This window comes from Myxine glutinosa, chromosome 8 (assembly GCF_964187855.1).
Source record: "Myxine glutinosa chromosome 8, kmMyxGlut1.1, whole genome shotgun sequence".
Lineage (NCBI taxonomy): Eukaryota > Metazoa > Chordata > Myxini > Myxiniformes > Myxinidae > Myxine > Myxine glutinosa.
The window spans coordinates 80241998-80263323 of record NC_136268.1 but is presented as its reverse complement, the minus strand read 5'-3'; the positions used below and the strand labels follow the sequence as shown (position 1 = coordinate 80263323).

Below are 21326 nucleotides of genomic sequence, written 5' to 3'. Positions count from 1 at the left end.
ACTACACATTCCACGCGCGTATAAACGTCCGCCAGCCCGCGGCTCGAGGCGCCATCTGCGGACCGAATGGAGAGAATTTATGACCGGGCTTATCTTGCATCGAGAGGGCACACGAAGGACGAGCCATCCGTCCAGCACGAAATGCATCGAGTACTTTCCCATTTATCTACAGCAAAGCGAAAACCCCTTTATTTACTTATGAATAACAATAAGCAACATTTTAAATCATAACATATTATTCGACCGACGTCTTATACAGAACTCTAAGCAATAACGAATCTACGACTTGACACTTGGTCACACACCTGACCACCGCACACCTTTGCACACACTCGTCGTTCACACACCTCACCAACACACCTCTTCGCGCCCCCTCCTCGGTCACCTCCTCTGTGACAACCACAGGTGTGCTCTCACTTGCACACCCAACCACGTGCCTCACTACCAACTCCAGCGTGCATTCCCATACGTGTTCTACCATTCCAGGTGTGCATCCTTCCATTCCAGGTGTACATCCTCTCTCACCTGCCACAACCAACTCATGCTCCGTGTCACCCTCACTACTCTTACCTCCACTCTCGGTCGCGCATTCACCCTTACTCTCGACAGCGCACTCTTTCCTCATGCACCCGTCCGTTACACACCTTTCTCGTGCATCCTCTTGCGCACACTCTCCCGTTACACCCTCCGTAACACTCACCACAGGTGTGCACTCTCTCGTTACATCCTCTGCAACACTCACCACAGGTGTGCACTCTCTCGTTACATCCTCTGTAACACTCACCACACCGCGCTTCCATGTGCCCCCTCGCACCCGCGCTACGACCAACTCACTCTCGACAGCACACTCACTCCTCGGCGCGCACTTTTTCCTCACACACACCCCAGAGTCGGACATTCTCGCACACCTCCTCCTTCGCACTCTGCACCTGTCGCACACTTTTCCAGCGGCCTCTCACGAATACCCGGATCCAAATCAACCCCCAAGCCGACTGAAGCTCCCCTCACATCATGTACATTTCCACGTATATCGCCACTCACCTTGGCACCTCGTCTCCGCACCTCCTTCGCCACCTGCAAACTCTTTATTTGGTTAGCGAGCACACCATCACGATTTGAGCACCGACCTTGCACATACTCCATCACTTCCTCCTGTATTTCTCTCTTAGTTTCCGTCCGTCTCTTCTTAATTTCACTCACCCCCTCTTCCACCTTCTCAAACTTTTGCTTCACCTCTTTTATTTCCCGGTGCGTCTCCTCAATTTCATCCTCTATGGCTACCTTGACCGTTCCTATGTGCGTCCTCACCTCCCGGTCCTTCGTCTCCATTACTTCTGTCACCTCGTCCAACATCGTTGTCAGTCCCTCACGTACCATCTGACATTCCCTCTTCATCGCTATCAAGTCATCCTTGATGTCTCTTTGTGTCGCTTTTAACCCTCCTAGTACCGCAGTGTTCTTTTGTACCTGCTCCGCTAACTCCGTCTGTCCCACCGTCAGCTGTTCCACCTCCTGCATCAGGTCTTCTATTCCCCCTTGTAACCTAGCCGTATTATTCCTCACCTCTTTCTCCATACGCTTCTCACCTCGCTTTACCTCCTCGCGTACCCCCGAGACCTCCTTGCTTACACCTCGTCGTATCTCCTCCTTCATCTCCTCCATCATCTCCTCCATCTCTTTTGTAGATGCCACCCTCATCTGTCCCAATTCATCCCTCTGAGCATCCAATTTACCTTCTAACCCGATTTTCACCTCCTCTATCTGGTTCCCCATCCGTTTGATTTCCCGGGCGGATTGCTCCCCTACTTCCCGCAATTTGTCGTCCATTGTGTTTTCTAACCCCCTTAACCCATTGTTCACCCCCTCTATCTGATTCTCCTGGGCAGCCATTCTATTTTCCACCCCCGTTAACCCATTTTTCACCTATTTTATCCCGTTGTCTAACCCCTCAAATTTACTGTCCAACCCCTTAAAATTATTGTTCAACCCCTCTCTTAATTGCTCACTGTCAGCCCTCCTTCTGTCTTCCATTTCTTCACCCGACTTAACCATAAAGGCCCTCATTTCAGCCAGAAATAATTGCATGTCTTCCACCGTTGGTACAAAGGGCGCGGCTCTATTTGGTGCCGCTGTAACCACGTGCGCGAGAGTGCCATTTTGCGCGCCTGAAACCTCCTCAACCACATTGCCTTTGTTCTCCTCCTCCCTTTCCTCCACATACATTTCCCCGAGGTCCTGGGTCGATCCTATCCCGTCTATTTCTCCCACCGGCATCCGATCGCCTTGACTATCCATGGCGCGATTTCAAAATTCAGGTTTTTCTTTAAAACAAATTTCAGCAGCTCGTAATTTTGAGCGCGTTAAGCGCGCTTCGGGTCCAATCTCGCTCCCGACACCAATTGTTACAGACCGCGGACAAGATGTTGTTTGGCCGAGCGGATGGCACCGCGGCCCTAACAGTTACCCCGACTAACCCGATTCCTGAACGTTGGCCGAATCGCGCCTCAGATATTCAATGGGGAAAAGACTAAAGCGAAGGATTTGAAGAAGAAGAAAGACAAAGGGTAAGGAATACAAATATAATTTATTACTATGTACAGGATTGAAAGAAACCAAGGAAGAAGGAAAGATAAGAAAATAATTTACAGAAGAACTCAGAGACACAGTGCAACGCTAGCTTACCTACAGTCTTAATTAAACCCAGGACAGAACAAACAAAAGACAGACTCACGCGGGGAATGATGATAGGAATGGCAGGAGGTGGATGGCTGGAGGGGGAGGAAGGGTCAGGTCCCTGCAAACGGCAGGGCTGGAGGTGACAGCTCCGACTCCTCGCGTTCTTGGCGGGAAAACCTCGGTGGCGTCGACGCAACTCTTGGTGTCCCTTTTTGTGCTCCTCCTCAACTCAACCCTCACAAGGCTTGCTGTCTTTCTTGGCTTCACTCTGCCTCACTCCGCCTCACTTCTCTTTACTTCTCCCACTCTCTTTTGTAACCAACTCTTTTTCCGCCACCAACCACCAACCAACGTTCTGACGCGCCTTTCTTTGCACGTCTCTCGCTTGGTCCAACCACACACTCGGTTCTTGCGCGCGCGCTTTTTATAGCGCCTCAGGCGATCAAGCCGCTAGTGTCCAGGACACGCCCATCGGTCAGCTCGCCTCGGCCCTGATTGGTCGGCACGGCCCTCTGGCTCCGCCCTTGATGACGATGGGCGGGCACGCCCTTCTTCCCCGAGCTGAGCACATGCTTAATGGTGGTTTTGGGGCGAAATCAACAACCCACAGCTGTAGCAAACCTGGCAAACTGCCCAGTGCAGTTGGCAATGGAGGCTTGGAGGTGATGTAGCTGGCAATTGAGGCTTGGCAATGACGCAGTTGGAAATGGAGGTTTTGGGAATGGGAATGAAAGGGGATCTATCTTATTTCACTTGGTGCAATGGAGTGTCATCTTAATGGAAGACAAAGCCTTAACCTAATACACAGAATAAGGAAATAAACTACTGAACAGGGATATTATGGTGTCCTTCATGTATGCTTTATGGAACTAACTACGGGAACGCCCTTTGACCTTTATACAACACTGGAGTAAGGAGGGCGATATTTTACAACAATTTACACTACAACAACAACAAAAAAAACATTCTCATATCCACAACAATATATATATATATATATATATATATATATATATATATATATATATATATATATATATATATATATATATATAGTGTAACGATTTTGAGAAGTGTAACGGGTTTTGAGAAGTGTAACGGGTTTTGAGGAGTGTAACAATTTTGGAGGAAGGGTAACGGATGTGAAGAGTATGGTTTTGGTATGGTAACATCCTGGTAATGTAAATAATGGTCGCAGCCGTCTTCCTAATTAATTTCATAGAACATACACGCAGGTCACGATATATCTTTTAAATAGTGTATTTCCTTATTCCATGTAGGCTAAGTATGTGTTTTCCACTAGATTGACTTTGCATTGTATCAAACAAAATAAGCGTAGGCCCTTCCAATTTCCCCAAAACCTCCCTTCCATTTGCCTTCCGCATTTTGGTCGGTTTTTCTCTTCAACCACCATTGGCCACGAGGTAAGGTTGGAGAAGAAAGGCGTGTCTCCACCTCGTCAGAAGAGGGCAGGAGTGAACCGGCCCTAACAGCCAATCAACACCGCGGTGAGTGACCCGGTAGGCGTGCCCTCGGAGCCGGCGGCTTAATTCCGCCGGAGGTGATAAAAGCGACTGTAAGGGACTGCTTTGAGAGATGACTGGAGATGAGCTGGAGAGGAGCAACGAGGCTGCACCAAAGGAGAGGCCTTGAGAGATACGCTGGGGGATGACCTGGAAGAGGAGCGCAATCCACCGCAAGCCCTACCTACCTGCCTGCAAGATCCCCTGTCGTTGGAGAGACGCGCTGAACGGAGGGAGACGGCTCCACCCCAGGAAGAGGAGCAGGTGTGCCGAGCCAGCGCGTGACGGCCGCGGATACGCGACGGAGGTTTTCCCGCCAAAACCGCGAGGGGTTGAAAGCTGCTGCCTCCGACCTTGCCTTCCTCTCAAGCAATCAACCTCGAGCCATTACCTGCCTGCAATATCCACCGTGTGAGTGTGAACGTCCTGTCCTACTCGTTTGTCTTGGGGATTAAGTAAATGAAATAGAATAAGTTAACAATGCACTGTGTGACTGCTCTTTTCCATCTATTGCTGTAAATAATATTGGTCGCTCTAAAATATTGCTTGTGTGTGTATAATAAATCTGTTCTTCCTCCAAACTCTGTCTTTCTTCTCTCTTCTTCTCTTTCGGTCGCTTTAGAGGTTTCCCAATTGAATATCTGTAGCGCGATTAGTCAACGTTCGGTTGGAATCGGGTTCTAATCGGGGAGTAACTGTTCGGACGCGGTTAAATACACCACCGCTCGGTAAAATAACATCCAAAAACCGTGTCCGTAACAATTGGTGTCGAGGAGTCGGATTCGGACCCGGGACTAAATTTGTTAGGCCCAAATTTAAAAAAAAAAAAAATCTTGGTCAAAATTACGAGCTGCCGAAATTGTGTTGTTTTATAAAACCCGAATTTTGAGATCGCGCCATGGACAATCAAGGCGATCGGATGTCGGTGGGGGAGATAGACGGGTTAGGGGTAACCCAGGAACCAGGGGAAATGTATGTGGAAGAAAGGGAGGAGGAGAGCAATGAGGAGGCGGTTGAGGGTGTATCAGGTGCACAAGATGGCGTCCTCGCGCACATGGTTGTTGCGGCACCAAATTTAGCCACGCCCATGGTCGCGGTAGCCGAACCCGAGATGCCAATGAATTGGAACCTGTTTATGAAACAGATGATGGCCTTTATGGTAAAAACAGACGATAATTTCAAAGGGATGGAAAACAGGATGGGAAACCAAATGGGGGTAATGGGGAACCGGATGGATGCTCAGAGTGAGCAATTGGGGGTAATGGGAAACCAAATGGGGGTAATGAGGGACGAAGCGAGGGGTACCGGTGAGGGATTAGACAATAATTTTAAGGAGTTAGACAAGAAATTTGAGGGATTAGACAATGGGATAGAAGGGGTGAAAAATGGGTTAATGGGGGTAGAAAACAGAATGGCCGCTCAAGAGAATCAGTTAAAGGGGGTGAAAAATGGGTTAATGGGGTTAGAAAATAGGATGGAGGACAAATTGCGGGAAATAGGGGAACAATCCGCCCGGGAAATCGAACAGATGGGGAACCAGATGGAGGAAATACGACGAGGGGTGAGTGAGGAGGTCTCGGGGCTGCGCGAGGAGGTAAAGCGAGGCGAAAAGCGTATAGAGAAAGAGGTGAGAAATAATACGGCAAAGTTACAGGGGGGAATAGAAGATCTGACGGAGGAGGTGGAGCAGCTGACAGAGGGACAAACTAAGTTAGTGGAGCAGGTTCAAAAGAACACTGCGGTACTAGGAGGGTTAAAGGCGACACAAAAAGAAATTAAAAACGAATTAATAGCGACGCAGAGGCAATGTCAGATGGTACGGGAGGAACTGACAATGAGGGTGGAGGAGGTGACAGAGATAATGGAGACAAAGGACCGGCAGGTGAGGATGCACATAGAGACGGTCACGGTAGCCTTAGAGGACGAACTTGAGGAGACGCACCGAGAAATAAAAGAGGTTAAACAAAAAGTAGAGGAAGTGGAAGAAGGGGTGAGTGAAATTAAGAAGAGACGGAGGGAAACTAAGAGGGAGATAAAGGAGGAAGTCATGGAATATGTACAAGGTCTGTGTTCAAATCATGATGCAGTGCTCACTAACCAAATAAAAAGTTTGCAGGTGGCAGAGGAGGTGCGACGAGGTACGGAGGTGAGTGGCAATGTACATGATGTGAGGGGAGATTCAGTCGGCTTGGGGATTGGTTTGGATCCGGGTGTTCGTGAAAGGCCGTTGGTGAAGTGTGTGACAGGTCAGGTGTGCGAAAAAAGAGGTGTGCGAGAATGTCCGACCATGGGGTGTGTGAGAAAAAAGTGCACGCCGAGGAGTGAGTGTGCCGTCAGGAGTGAGCCGGTCGGAGCGCGTGTGCGAGGGGGTACATGGAAGCGCGGTGTGGTGAGTGTTACGGAGGAAGTAACGAGAGAGTGTACACCTGTGGTGAGTGTTACAGAGGATGTAACGAGAGAGTGTACACCTGTGGTGAGTGTTACAGAGGATGTAACGAGAGAGTGTACACCTGTGGTGAGTGTTACAGAGGATGTAACGAGAAAGTGTACGTCTGTGGTGAGTGTTACGGAGGAAGTAACGAGAGAGTGTACACCTGTGGTGAGTGTTACGGAGGAAGTAACAAGAGAGTGTACACCTGTAGTGAGTGTTACGGAGGAAGTAATGAGAGAGTGTACACCTGTGGTGAGTGTTACAGAGGATGTAACGAGGAAGTGTACGCCTGTGGTGAGTGTTACAGAGGATGTAACGGGAGGGTGTGCGCGAGAAAGGTGTGTAACGGACGGGTGCATGAGGAAAGAGTGTGCCGTCGAAAGTAAGGGTGAGTGCGCTGTCAAGAATGGAGGTGAGAGTATTGAGAGTGACAAGGAGAGTGAGTTGGTTGTGACAGGTGAGCGAGGATGTACACCTGGGATGGAAGGATGCACACCTGGAATGGTAGAGCGTGTGTGGGAAGGCACATTTGAGTTGGTGGTGAGGCACGTGGTTGGGTGTGCGAATGAGGGCACACCTGTGATTGTCACAGAGGAGGTGACCGAGGAGGGGGCGCGAAGCGGTGTATTGGTGAGGTGTGCGAGCAACGAATGTGTGCCAAAGTGTTCGGTGGTCAGGTGTGTGACCAAGTCGGTGAGCGGAATGAGTGTACCGAGGTGTGTTAGAGAAGGTACGACCAAGAGCATGGAAACGGCTGCATGTATGAGCACGAAAGGGGTAGCGTATGCTTGTAGGCATCCAGGTGAGGCGTCGACGATAACCGGGTTAAAGGTTAGGTCGACTTTTAGCCGGATCGGGCCCTCGGTGCGTGTCGGGCTTCGCGTGCCGCGAGAATCAGCGGAGATCCGAGCCACGGCGGGTTCGAAAGGACCGCCGTGCGCGATCCACGCTGGGCCTCGCGTGGAGCGGCCGCGTCCGGGCTCCACTAGGTGGAGCGGGCAGCCCGATAGGAAGGGTCGTCATGGCGACCACTTTCTATTGAGACGTGCCGGCAGGTCGAGATCGGGACATTGGATGGCTCCACGCCGAGGTGATGCGTGGGATCTCGGCCCGGGTAAGCCCCCGCCCCTGCCCCGAATGCGGGACGCATCCAGCCGCCAGCACAAAAGAATCCGCGTTCAGTGCTCGGCTGTACGAAGCCGGGCTGTAGATGTGAATTGGCGCACCGAGAGGATGTAATAAGTAGACGGGTGATGGTGATAGTGATAGTGATTTAAAACGAAATTTAGAAAAGTGAATAGAATTGGCAGTAAATGGAAAATTTTTGAATTGTTGGATTTGGACGAGCGAAATTGGTAGTGAGAGACCCCCGATGTGGTGGGATGGCAAATCCACCATCCCTCACAGGTGGGGGGCAAATGCGCAATAGTTTATGGGGTGGCTATGACAACCGAGCCAGGGAGGGCTTGGATAATTGTAGGGATCTAGCGAAGATGACATTAGGTAACGTTAAGGTTAGTTAGTGACTGATACCTGTAGTGGGGACACAGGTAGATTAGTGTGGATTATAATGACGTGGGAGCGCAATAGTTTAAAGGGACGACTGGGAAGCGCAAGTTTCAGAGGGGAGTAGTTAGCTGAGATGATGCCGTGTGTGTGAGGATTGAACGGGTGAGAATGGAACAGGTGTGATTGCACAGGTGTGCAACTGAACAGGTGTGTGGAGCAGTGTATGAGGGAGTAGTGGTGATTGCGTGTTGTGTTGACCAAATGGTCCAGGAAGAAAGGAGGGTGCAGGTGGCACCAGGTATGATTGCACAGGTGTGCAACGACAGGTGAATGAAAGACAGGTGTATGGAATAAATGGTATGGAGTATTGGAATGGATGGTCGTGGAGTGAGTATGGTGGAAATTGTGGAGTGGAGTGGATGGTGCGAAGGTGTGAATGGGGGAAGAGTGGACCCCCATCACGGATACCCGGGGCGGGTAGTGTAAGTGTTAGGTAGAGGGTATAGGTAAATTGTGGTTGGATATTGGCATCTGTGGTGCGAGTGGAAGAATGGTCTTTGGATGGGTGCATTAGTGTTGTGGAAATGGCTGGGCGTGTAGCCTGTTAGTGTGTGTAGTTGGTTTGGGCACTCCACCACTGTGAGGATGTCGGCCAGGTGAGGCCGCAGGTGGGCTCTGGGAGCCGGTAGTAGTTGTTGTGGATGGGGCCCGAGGATCCGGAGGACGGACCCGGGTAGCCCAGTGCCAGAGGGCACCAGTGGGGTGACAGATCCAAGAGGGGTCTTCCCCAGTTAGTTAGGTTAGGGTGAGGAGCAGGTAAGCTCGGGTGGCAACTACAGTGGTGGAGGTGTGCAGGTGGGTAGACCTGTTGGGAGAGCTACACGTCGCGGCCCAGAAATTGTGCGAGGGCACCGGGAGATGAATCGGGGGAGTGAGACCCCAAATTGAGAAGCACCACAGTTTGGTCAATGGGAATTGGTTTTTAAAACCACATAGAGTAAGATTGCCAATGGATTGGCAGGGAAAGACCCCGGGTAGTGTAAAGTGTGTTAAAATCATTTAGAGGATAGTTAGGATGAAGGATCTCCTCACACCATCTGCATCCACTCACCTGAGGTGACAGGTACTCCACACCATGCCATGTTTGATTATTTTTTACTGTGCAAATGTTTGGGTTGTGAGACGCATCATGACGTGGGTGTGACATTGTGCGTAATTCCATCTCTCCCTCCTTTTGAGGATTGATGATGAATTGATGATGGCAAATTTTGAAGTAGAGGGATTGTGGTGACGAATTTGGTATAAGGGAAATATGGGGAAGACGTGACAGTAGTGACGAATTTGTAAATGGGTAGATTTTGTAAATATGGGGTAAGAGCAAGGGTAGTGTAGGTGACAGGGGGGTGACGTACGGTAGGGACGAGCTTTCTCACTTCGCCCTCCGTACGCATTTCACCTTGCATTGCCTTGTTTGACGTGTACCCTTGTGACCTTACCCCTCGCTCAATTGTCTTTCTTTTGTCTCCCACATGACCTGTGCGCCATTGGGTGCCGAGGGGAGCGTGCGTGAGGTGGCCATTGTGCGCCCGAGATTCCCAGAACCAGCACGCATTGCGTTGATGTACCACTTTATGGACCGCTGTTCGGCGGCCAAGTACCACTTGATGGACCCCAGGTTCTGGGGCAGAGCACCTCTGTTGGAGACCGGCCATAGTGGCCAGGGAATCTTGCTTGCGGACCTCGGTAAGGTGGCACCTATGCCAAACAGGTGGACCACCCTTAGTTGGCCCCTGAGGCCCTAAATAATAATAAAAAACGAACACAAGTTGTGCTTTTTATTATGTCCAAATAGGCCGCATGAAGCCAGAAGACGTCAGGAAGAACATCGGCCCAGCAGACAAGGAGAAGACCACCACCAGTTGTTTTGTTGTGTTTATTATGAACCATGGTGACTGCGCACCGAGTGGTGCTTTGTGGTGCTGGTGGTGCTTTTGGGTGCTTTTGGGTGCTTTGGTGGTATTGGTACTGGTGCATCGATGCAATGCGTGCTGTCTCCTCCCTCCCAACAGGAATTTCTTTCTCTTGTTCCCTAAAAAGAAAAGAAAAAAAACACACAGGTCCTGGGTTGCGTTGTAAATAAGAAATCACGTCATTGTAAATAATGCTCCCCACCGTAAATGTATAGTTTCAGAATAATTCCGTAATTCGGTTAGCTGTGGGCTTGAGTCTGTTAGACAGGATGCAATGCAATAGGGGGACATACTTATTTGTGGTTTAAAATTGTCACACTCAGGGTCAGGTTAATTGTAGAGGGAATTACACCTACATGTCACACTCAGTTAAGTCTAGTAGGCCCGAGGACGTGCCTGAAGAAAGGAGGGTGCAGTGTAACGATTTTGAGAAGTGTAACGGGTTTTGAGAAGTGTAACGGGTTTTGAGGAGTGTAACAATTTTGGAGGAAGGGTAACGGATGTGAAGAGTATGGTTTTGGTATGGTAACATCCTGGTAATGTAAATAATGGTCGCAGCCGTCCTCCTAATTAATTTCATAGAACATACACGCAGGTCACGATATATCTTTTAAATAGTGTATTTCCTTATTCCATGTAGGCTAAGTATGTGTTTTCCACTAGATTGACTTTGCATTGTATCAAACAAAATAAGCGTAGGCCCTTCCAATTTCCCCAAAACCTCCCTTCCATTTGCCTTCCGCATTTTGGTCGGTTTTTCTCTTCAACCACCATTGGCCACGAGGTAAGGTTGGAGAAGAAAGGCGTGTCTCCACCTCGTCAGAAGAGGGCAGGAGTGAACCGGCCCTAACAGCCAATCAACACCGCGGTGAGTGACCCGGTAGGCGTGCCCTCGGAGCTGGCGGCTTAATTCCGCCGGAGGTGATAAAAGCGACTGTAAGGGACTGCTTTGAGAGATGACTGGAGATGAGCTGGAGAGGAGCAACGAGGCTGCACCAAAGGAGAGGCCTTGAGAGATACGCTGGGGGATGACCTGGAAGAGGAGCGCAATCCACCGCAAGCCCTACCTACCTGCCTGCAAGATCCCCTGTCGTTGGAGAGACGCGCTGAACGGAGGGAGACGGCTCCACCCCAGGAAGAGGAGCAGGTGTGCCGAGCCAGCGCGTGACGGCCGCGGATACGCGACGGAGGTTTTCCCGCCAAAACCGCGAGGGGTTGAAAGCTGCTGCCTCCGACCTTGCCTTCCTCTCAAGCAATCAACCTCGAGCCATTACCTGCCTGCAATATCCACCGTGTGAGTGTGAACGTCCTGTCCTACTCGTTTGTCTTGGGGATTAAGTAAATGAAATAGAATAAGTTAACAATGCACTGTGTGACTGCTCTTTTCCATCTATTGCTGTAAATAATATTGGTCGCTCTAAAATATTGCTTGTGTGTGTATAATAAATCTGTTCTTCCTCCAAACTCTGTCTTTCTTCTCTCTTCTTCTCTTTCGGTCGCTTTAGAGGTTTCCCAATTGAATATCTGTAGCGCGATTAGTCAACGTTCGGTTGGAATCGGGTTCTAATCGGGGAGTAACTGTTCGGACGCGGTTAAATACACCACCGCTCGGTAAAATAACATCCAAAAACCGTGTCCGTAACAATATATATAATGTTCACAATTATATATACAGTTGTAGTTCTAGATTTTTACATAACACATTTGCCATTAACACATGAAGCCTGTTGTTTTTTCAAAAAAAAGAAATTGTTTTTCATGAACCATTTGTCAGAAAGATTAATTTCCACCATTAATTATTTTACACTGATAAAGCGATTGTAAATGCAATGAAAATGAGCAAAGGTAATTTAATAATGAAAGGTTACATTGCTTTAAATCAAAACAGAGTTCTAAGTAACATTCTATTTGAACAAGCTCGGCCACAGATGTAGCTTTGAGGCGAAGCAAACTTTGATATTTTTTATGCCTCCGTCGACGACGTCGCCGTAGCCATTAGGTTTTCAGGTTGTCCATCCGTCCGTCTGTCCATCCGTCCGTCCGTCCGTGATAAGTTTTCGTTACCGCGATAACTTGAGAACGGCTGAAGGGATCTTAGTCAAACTTGGTGCAGGTATGTATAATGAGGTAAAGATTAACTGATTAGATTTTGGGGTCACGAGGTCAAAGACCAAAGATCATATGTCATGTTAGGTGAAAACCCTGTTACCGCGATAACTTGTGAACTAGTGATGGGATTCTGACCAAATTTGGTACAGGTATGTAGAATGATGTAAAGATTAAGTGATTAGAGTTTGGTATCAAAGGTCAAAGGTCAAACAAAGTCTGTTATCAGTCTATAACTTGAGAACAGCTGAAGTGATCTAATTCAAACTTGGTACAGATATATATAATGATGTAAAGATTAACTGCAATTAGAATTTGGGGCCAAGAGGTCAAAGGTCAAAGTCTGTTTATGGTCTATAACTTGAGAACGGCTGAAGTGATCTAAATCAAATTTGGTACAGGTGTGTATAATGATGTAAAGATTAACCGATTCAATTTTGGGATCATGAGGTCAAAGTCTGTGATTGGTATATAACTTGAGAACGGCAAAAAGGATCTAATTCAAACTTGGTACACATATTATAATGACGTAGATATTAAACGATTCGATTTTGGGGTCCTGAGGTCAAAGGTCAGAGGTCATGTCAGGTAAAAATGTGATAACTTGTGAACAGTTGAAGGAATTTAAATTAAAACCTGCTGCAGGTATGTATAATGATGTAAACATCACCTGATTAAATTTTGGGGTCAAGAGGTCAGAGGTCATGTCAAGTAGAAATGTGATAACTTGAGAACAGCTGAATGGATTTAAAGCAAACTTGGTACAAGTATTATAATGATGTAATAATGTGGGTGGAGGCATATCGGTCGACGTCATGATGTCAAAGAGTATCGTTCTCGTTTATACAGAGCCATGCCTCAAGAAATAGTGGGGCAACTTAGCATAACAATTGTGCATTTTGTGAGGAAAGCACCAAATTTGGCACACTAGTAGACTATCATATTATGAAAAGATCTGGATATTGGGCCATCTCAGATTCAGAGATTTGATTTTTGCAAGATTTCGATTCGATTGGGATCGAAGAGAACACCTTCTTCGTCTTCTGTACAGTGAAGTTGCCAGCCCTGAATTCTCTGGCTACATCTGGGTGCTTCATTGGGAGTGCAACCATGTCCCTCAGGTGAACAGGGACCTACCTGGCATAGTGTGTGTGGTCTAAGGCATGGAACCATGGGACCAGTTCCGTCAGGGCATCAAGGTACATCGTGAATGAAGCCTGCCGCAGAGAACGCACGTAGACCAGTACCAACATCTCTAGTTCCAGCACAGTTGCCCAGTACTGAAAGTTGGGAATGTCTTCTCCTCTCTGGTGAAACCAGTCTTCGAACTCAGGTAGGTCTTCTGCATCATCAGCATATGTCATACAGTGGCGTTCATACGCACGGTGTTGCAGGATGTGCAGTGCCGCTGCAGTGATTTGATGAGCTCTTCTTGTGCGGGTGACGTGGGCAGCTCGCAGGAAGGAGTCGGCCGTCCCTGGCGTTGCAATGTCAGCTTGCAAATCTGCAAATCTTGCAAAAATCAAATCTCTGAATCTGAGATGGCCCAATATCCAGATCTTTTCATAATATGATAGTCTACTGGTGTGCCAAATTTGGTGCTTTCCTCACAAAATGCACAATTGTTATGCTATATTTAGCTTAGCTACCGGACTAAACGAGAAAATGTGTTATCAGCAGCACCACAAACCAATTACAAATTCGTGCTCTTGCAGTCGAGTATCCTGCGTTGGAGTGTCGACCCGTCGAGGTTGCAACCATCCCCCAGCGACCTGGCCAATTAAACAGTGCCTATTGGCACAAGGAGGAAATTCAGAAGATGGATTATGTAGGAATATTAAAGTATTGACAGAAAATTAAAATTTTATTCACAAAATTCATTCAATTAAATAATCATAAAATAGTCACACAAAATGTACAGTATTTCCCAAGAAATTGTATAACTTCTTTAATCAGTCTCAATTGGACATGTGGTTTGCTGAGAAAAACAAGGTTTAGTCCATACGGACGGACGGACAACCCGAAAACATAATGACTCTGGCCACCTTCGGGGGCGGAGGCATAAAAATAATCTTTTGAGACTTTATTAGCACTTCAATCCAACTTGGAAAAAAAATTTGGACATAACCTTGAAATATTTTTTTGTCTTCCCAGGTTTTGCATTTCATTGATGGGAAAATTGTTAAACCAAAGAACAGGGTCGAACTTGTGGGAGATGGTTCCAAAGGAAATGCTTCAATTACCATCAGTAATGTTACCGTACAAGATGCTGGAGTGTACATTTGTACTCTAACAACACTACATGACATGAAAGACCATGAGTGTGAGGTTAATATCACCGTACTTGCAGCAGGTCAGTAATTTATTAACTAACATACAGGCTTGCCTCATTAGCTCATTCACAATATTATATTATTAGGTTTACTCTCCATGAAATGGAGAGTAACCTATTATTACTGCTAGAGTTTTTCTTATTATTCTTCCGCCCTATTTTGCACCTCCGAAAACTTCATAATTAATGTTCTCAGGTCGGATTGACAGGAAATTTTCATCAGAATGATCGTCTCGGCTCCGAGAATTTTTTCATGCTAATTATGACGTCATAGGTCACGTGGTGTGGGCGCCATCTTGTAAAACAAATTCAACTTTTCCCCTCTGTATCTCCGCAACGGCTCAATGGAAAAATTTGAGGAATGGCTCATTCTAAAGAACTCTTCAATGGAAACAAAAGACATGTGTATCGAGTATATTAAAAATGCTAACGTTAAGAGGTAAGAATTCGTCAAACAAAAAATTTTCTCCCCTGAAAATGGGATTTTTTTTCCCAGATGCTTAGTTAAAAAAAACTCAGAATGCAAAAATTTTCGAAGTCATACGTCACATGGTTCGGCCGCCATCTTGTTTTCCGTGAAAAAACACAAAAAACCCTTTTTCTCCGCAACGGCTGAACAGATCGAGCCCAAACTTGGCAAGCGTATTCGCATACCCATGACGAACAAAAACGTCAACGAGCACGACGTCATCCGACACATGGTTTCAGAGTTATGATGTTTTAAAGCTCAAACTAGAAATGGAATCACCTCCATAATTTGTGGAGATATCGAGTGGAACGTTTACACAAATGTTCCTCATGGGGGGATGTTTCATCGTTACTTGAGACGTTTTGATAAGTCACATGGTTTGGCGGCAATAAATAATGGAAGTTAAATTTTAAAAAGCTTGTAACTCTTGAACCACTGCATGGATCGACTTGAATTTTTAATGAAATGTCGCTCTCATCAAGGGGAACAAGTGTGCAAAATTTCAGGATGATTGCATGTACCGTCTCGAAGCTATAAGTCTTTATTGTTGAAAGAAGAAGAAACACACCATTTTGTCCTTCCAGGCCACGTCTCCCAGTGCTATTGCCATTTTAAGTTTTAATTTCCTTTAAAAAACATTTTCTTTGCAATAATAGGGCCGATTGAGATAAAATTTTCACCATAGGAGGGACTCGGTCTGTAGAATATTTTAATGGTAATTATGACGTCGCAGGTCACGTGGTTCGGCCGCCATATTGGTTTTCGTGAAAACACGAAAACCCCTTTTTCTCTGCAACGGCTGAACAGATCGAGGCCAAACTTTGCAAGCAGAATCGCATACCCATGACGAACAAAAACGTCAGCGAGCACGACATCATCCGACACATGGTTTCAGAGTTATGACGTTTTTAAGCATGAACCTTTAAAACCTAGCTCCTCCCTCATTTTTGATCCAATCGAGGAGAAAATTCACAGATATGTTCAGCATGTCAGTCTACTAAAATGTCATTTTAGAATTTGCGATAGGTCACGTGGTTTGGCAGATATCATTAATTAAACGAAAAAAATTTTTTTTAATGGATATCTCTTGAATCGCTTTATTGATCGACGTGAAACTTCATACTGTAGTAGAAGTCATGAAGAGTAACAAGTGTGCAAAATCTCAAGATGATTGGATGTACGGTCTGGAAACTAGAAGTTGTTATTGCCTGAAGAAGAAGAACCACAACACTTTTTTTTGACCAGGCCATGTGACATAACCACCTCACGAGCTAAGGGTAGCTCGAAATTAAATTGTCTTCGGATTTGGCAGTCGCTAGAGGGTGTTAACATTCGAATGCAACAAATCTGGGCAAATTCTGATGAATTTTCGTAAAACTACACGATATTGTCATTTACATTGGAAAATAACATTGTAAAACTCTTCGCCGCCTCGGCTTATTTCTCGCTCTGAAGTTCATCCTGTCTTCAATTTTAAGGAGAAAGAGAGGTATCTGCAAGCAATGGTGACCTTTATTTTGTGGAAATCCGATTTACAATGACGAAGTTATCCAAAATCTAACATTTTAAATGGGTCGTATTTCCAAAGTGAATCTTCCACAGGTAAAATATCCACACGTGCAGGCACACCTTACGGCGTCAATTTGGCTCGATTTCAAATCGGATTTCGATTGTCGTATTGCCTTGGATGAGTTAACAAAATACCACAACAAATTTGGTGACAATCATGAAAAATTTGACCAAGTTCGATCGACGGGATACTTCGTTCTTCCGCTGACATACGGCACGGGCCACGGATGATGTCATGCCACGGCATGACGTTCTTCGACGGGTGGCAGATATCGTTAAATAAACGAAAATATTTTTTTTAATGGATGGGGTGGGGGGATGTGTGTGTGGGGGGAGGGGTGTGGGGGTGTTTGTGTGTGTGTGTGTGTGTGTGTGTGTGTGTGTGTGTGTGTGTGTGTGTATGTGTTGAGGTGGGGTGTGTGTGTGTGTGTGTACATGTGGAGGGGCGTGCACGTGGCGGAGGGGTGTGGGGGTGTTTGTGTGTGTGCATGTGTGTTAGGGTTGGGGGGGTGGGGGGATGTGTGCATGTGTTTGTGTTAGGGGTGGGGGGATGTGTGTGTGTGTGTGTGTGTGTGTGTGTGTGTGTGTGTGTGTGTGTGTGTGTGTGTGTGTGTGTGTGTGTGTGTGTGTGTGTGTGTGTGTGTTGGGGGTGGGGGGATGTATGCGTGTGTTTGTGTGTGTGTTACGGTGCGGTGTGTGTGTGTGTGTGTGTGTGGGGGGGGGGAGGGATGTGTGTGTGTGGGGGGGGGGAGGGATGTGTGTGTGTGGGGGGGAGGAGGGATGTGTGTGTGTGTGTTTGGAGGGGTGTGCGTGTGGGGGGAGGGGTGTGGGTGTGTGTGTGGGAGGGGGTAGGGGGGATGTGTGTGTGTGGGGTGGAGGGCGTTGTGTGTCGGGAGATGTGTGTGGGGGATGTGTATTGGGGTGTGGGGGGAGGGGGATGTGCGTTTGTCTGGATATGAGTGTGCGTGTGGGGGGAGGGGTGTGTGTGTGTGTGTGTGTGTGTGTGTGTGTGTGTGTGTGTGTGTGTGTGTGTGTGTGTGGGGATGGAGGGATGTGTGTGTGTGTGTTTGGAGGGGTGTGTGTTTGGGGGGAGGGGTGTGGGTGGGGGTAGGGGGGATGTGTGTGTGTATGTGTGTGTGTGTGTGTGTGTGTGTGGGGGGGGGGGGGAGGGATGTGTGTGTGGGGGGGGGGGAGGGATGTGTGTGTGTGGGGGGGAGGTTTGATGTGTGTGTGTGTGTTTGGAGGGGTGTGTGTGGGGGGGGAGGGATGTGTGTGTGTGGGGGGGGAGGGATGTGTGTGTGTGGGGGGGAGGAGGGATGTGTGTGTGTGTGTTTGGAGGGGTGTGCATGTGGGGGGAGGGGTGTGGGTGTGTGTGTGGGAGGGGGTAGGGGGGATGTGTGTGTGTGTGTGTGTGGGAGGGGGTAGGGGGGATGTGTGTGTGTGTGTGTGTGTGTGTGTGTGTGTGTGTGTGTGTGTGTGTGTGTGTGTGTGTCGGGGTTGTATCCAAGGGGGTTGTGTCAAAGCATGTCCAATGAAAGTGGGGTTGTATGAAAAGTGGGGTTGTATGAAAAGTGGGGTTGTATCAAAAGTGGGGTTGCATCAAAAGTGGGTGCGAGTAAACCGGTCATCACTGCCAGCAGTTTTAAAGTGGCAGTTCTAGTTATTACTATTATTATTAGATTTTATACTTCAATACCGAATTGGGGCGTTCTCTGGCGATTTTGTGGAGATAATCAGGGCAACTTAACCTTTACAAACACTTACATTGCCGGTACCACGTTTACGACAAAATGTTGAAACTGTACATCTCACCATTTACGAAATCTGACATGAAATGGCGGTGCATCAATTTAAATCACGATTGTTGGTTCTTCTTCTGTGCGGCCCACCATAGTCTATAAGGTAAACATGTACCATGTGTCATGGTCCACATCATCACTTTACGTTAAATTCACATTTCCACCAATACACACTCCAAAAGACTGCTCATTTGAGGTGAGACATCCACGAACGCGTCGGGCAGGGGTATCCTTGAAGTTCTTTTTATTCTGCAATGATCTCAGGCTCGTGTAAGACTTGTACACAAATCAACCAGCAGATAATAACATTACAAGATAGCGATGTCCATTTGCAAAATATTATGGGTGTATTTTAAAAAATCATCATAGTATGCAGGACACCAACAATGTGTGATAAAACAATCAAGTGGGAGTACAAAACAGGGTAACTTTTTGCCGGTGGATGGAGGTTATGTTTTCACCCCTGTCTGTTTGTTTGTGTCTATCTGTTCGTCTGATCAATATCCAATATCCCCCACCAATATCCCCCACTAATATCCCTCACCAATATCCCCCACCAATATCCCCCACCAATATCACCCACTAATATCCCCCACCAATATCCTTCACCAATATCCCCCATCAATATCACCCACCAATATCCTTCACCAATATCCCCCACCAATATCCCCCACCAATATCCCCCACCAATATCCCCCACCAATATCCTCCACCAATATCCCCCACCAATATCTCCCACCAATATCCCCCCCACCAATATCACCCACCAATATACCCCACCAACATCCTTCACCAATATCCCCCACCAATATCCCCCACCAATATCCCCCACCAATATCACCCACCAATATCACCCACCAATATCACCCACCAATATCACCCACCAATATCACCCACCAATATCACCCACCAATATCCCCCACCAATATCCCCCACCAATATCCCCCACCAATATCCCCCACCAATATCCCCCACCAATATGCTTCACCAATATCACCCACCAATATCCCCCACCAATATCCCCCACCAATACCCCCCACCAATACCCCCCACCAATACCCCCCACCAATATCCCCCACCAATATCCCCCACCAATATCCCCCACCAATATCCCCCACCAATATCTCCCACCAATATCTCCCACCAATATCACCCACCAATATCACCCACCAATATCCCCCACAAACGATGTGTGGACTACTTTACTCTCCTGCAGTTACCCACAATTCTCACATGACCATTTATGTCCAGCGTGTCCTGGGTCTTCATCATTGTTCTCATCCCACTGCCTTGACATGTGTTTTGCTTCTCGCTCCGCTCAATGATCAAACATGGCTACCCAAGCGCAAGACCAGTGCCAGAGCTGCATCGACTACCAAAAAGCATAAGAAAGTGATGAGTATGATCAACAAAGTGGAGCTGCTGGACTGGCTATTAAGGAGAGAGAGGGCGGTGGGAAGACTGCATGGAGTAAACAAATCCACCGTTCGCTACATACGGAACAATGAGAAGGCGATCCGAGAAACTGTTGCGGTGAGTGTTGCACTGCGCATCAAAGTGGTCGCCCAGGTCCGGGACGTCCACACAGAAAGGATGGAGAAGTCTCTCAATGTATGGCTGGAGGACAACTCACAGAAGAACATGCCTTTAGGTGGACCTCTCATTCACGCACAGGCGAGATGTATGTATACATATCTGGCTGGTGCGTGTGGCGTTAGCACGAGTGATGCAAGTGATTGGGCTGAGCGATGCGGGTATGCGTGGCCCCGGTCCATTCTGAGCGAGCAAGGGATGGTTTGACTGCTTCAAGAAGCAGTACAGTCTCAGCAGCATCAAACTTTCAGGCGAGGATGCCTCTGCGGACCATAAGGCAGCCAAAACGGTCCCTGCTCAACTCACGCAGTTCATTGAGGAGAAGGGGTACCTGCCAGAGCAGGTGTTCAACGCTCACAAGACCGGCCTGTTTTGGAAAAATATGCCAGCACGAACTTTTATCTTGAAGTGCGAGGAGACAGCATCGGGGTTCAAGGCGTAAAAGGACCGGATATCTCTTTTCCTCTGCACAAATGCAAAAGGGGACTGTATGAGGATGCTGTAGCATGTACCATTCCCTGAACCTAGGTGCTCTCAAAAGCAAGAACACGCTGCCCGTGTTTTGGAGGGCCAACAGAAAGGTGTAGGTAACGGGAGTAATTTTCATGGACTGGTTCCATAACTGTTTAATCCTTCAGGTGAAGAAGTATTTGGAGGTAAAAAAAAAACCTTGCGTTCAAGGTTCTCCCGCTCGTGGATAATGCTCCTGGCCAGAAGGTGGCTCACCCAAACGTTGAGGTGATCATCCTGCCGCCCAACACCACCTACCTGATCCAACCGCATGAACAAGGGGCAATTGCCATTTTCAAAACATGCTATACCTGCCACGCCTTTCGCCACATTTTGGATGCGATGGATCGACCCAGAGCTCACCATCAGGCAGTGTTTTATTTATGGAGTAGCCCATCGGGCAGAGCCGTCTAGAACAGTGTTTGTCCGTCTGTATGTAAGTATGTCCCCTCAAACGTAAACCAATCAGAGCTGAGAATCTGGTCACATGACAGGGTGATGTGATTACATCTGATGTCATTACGGCGGTGCTGCGGCTGACTCTCCACGCACCGCCATTTTGATTTATATGCCGTTCATGCCGAACATATTGTCGAACCTGTTATATATCACAATCCCCATGCTCTACTTTCACGTTTTTCATTCAGTGTGAAAAACAAACAAACCGATTGTTAAAATGATCATCAAATATCGAAAGCATCGGCTATTTTTGTAATAATAATATTATAGTAAATATAAACATAACACTTTAATCCCATTGTCGTGAATGGAAAGTTGATGGATTGAAGCGGTGTAAAAGCGGAAGTAGGGAATTCACATCAGTTTTTAAAAAATAATAT

At 47.4% G+C, this 21326-nt stretch overlaps 1 protein-coding gene across 5 annotated transcripts in view; it reads left to right on the top strand.

The window, feature by feature from the left end:
• Positions 1–21326, top strand: part of LOC137432624 (uncharacterized) — a 73304-nt gene that overhangs the window by 29331 nt on the left and 22647 nt on the right. For all 5 annotated transcript variants that reach the window (XM_068124696.2, XM_068124699.2, XM_068124697.2 and 2 more), the window contains one exon: positions 14370–14568. In XM_068124696.2, coding sequence (XP_067980797.2) covers positions 14370–14568 — 199 coding nt within the window. The remainder of the gene's footprint in view (positions 1–14369; positions 14569–21326) is intronic.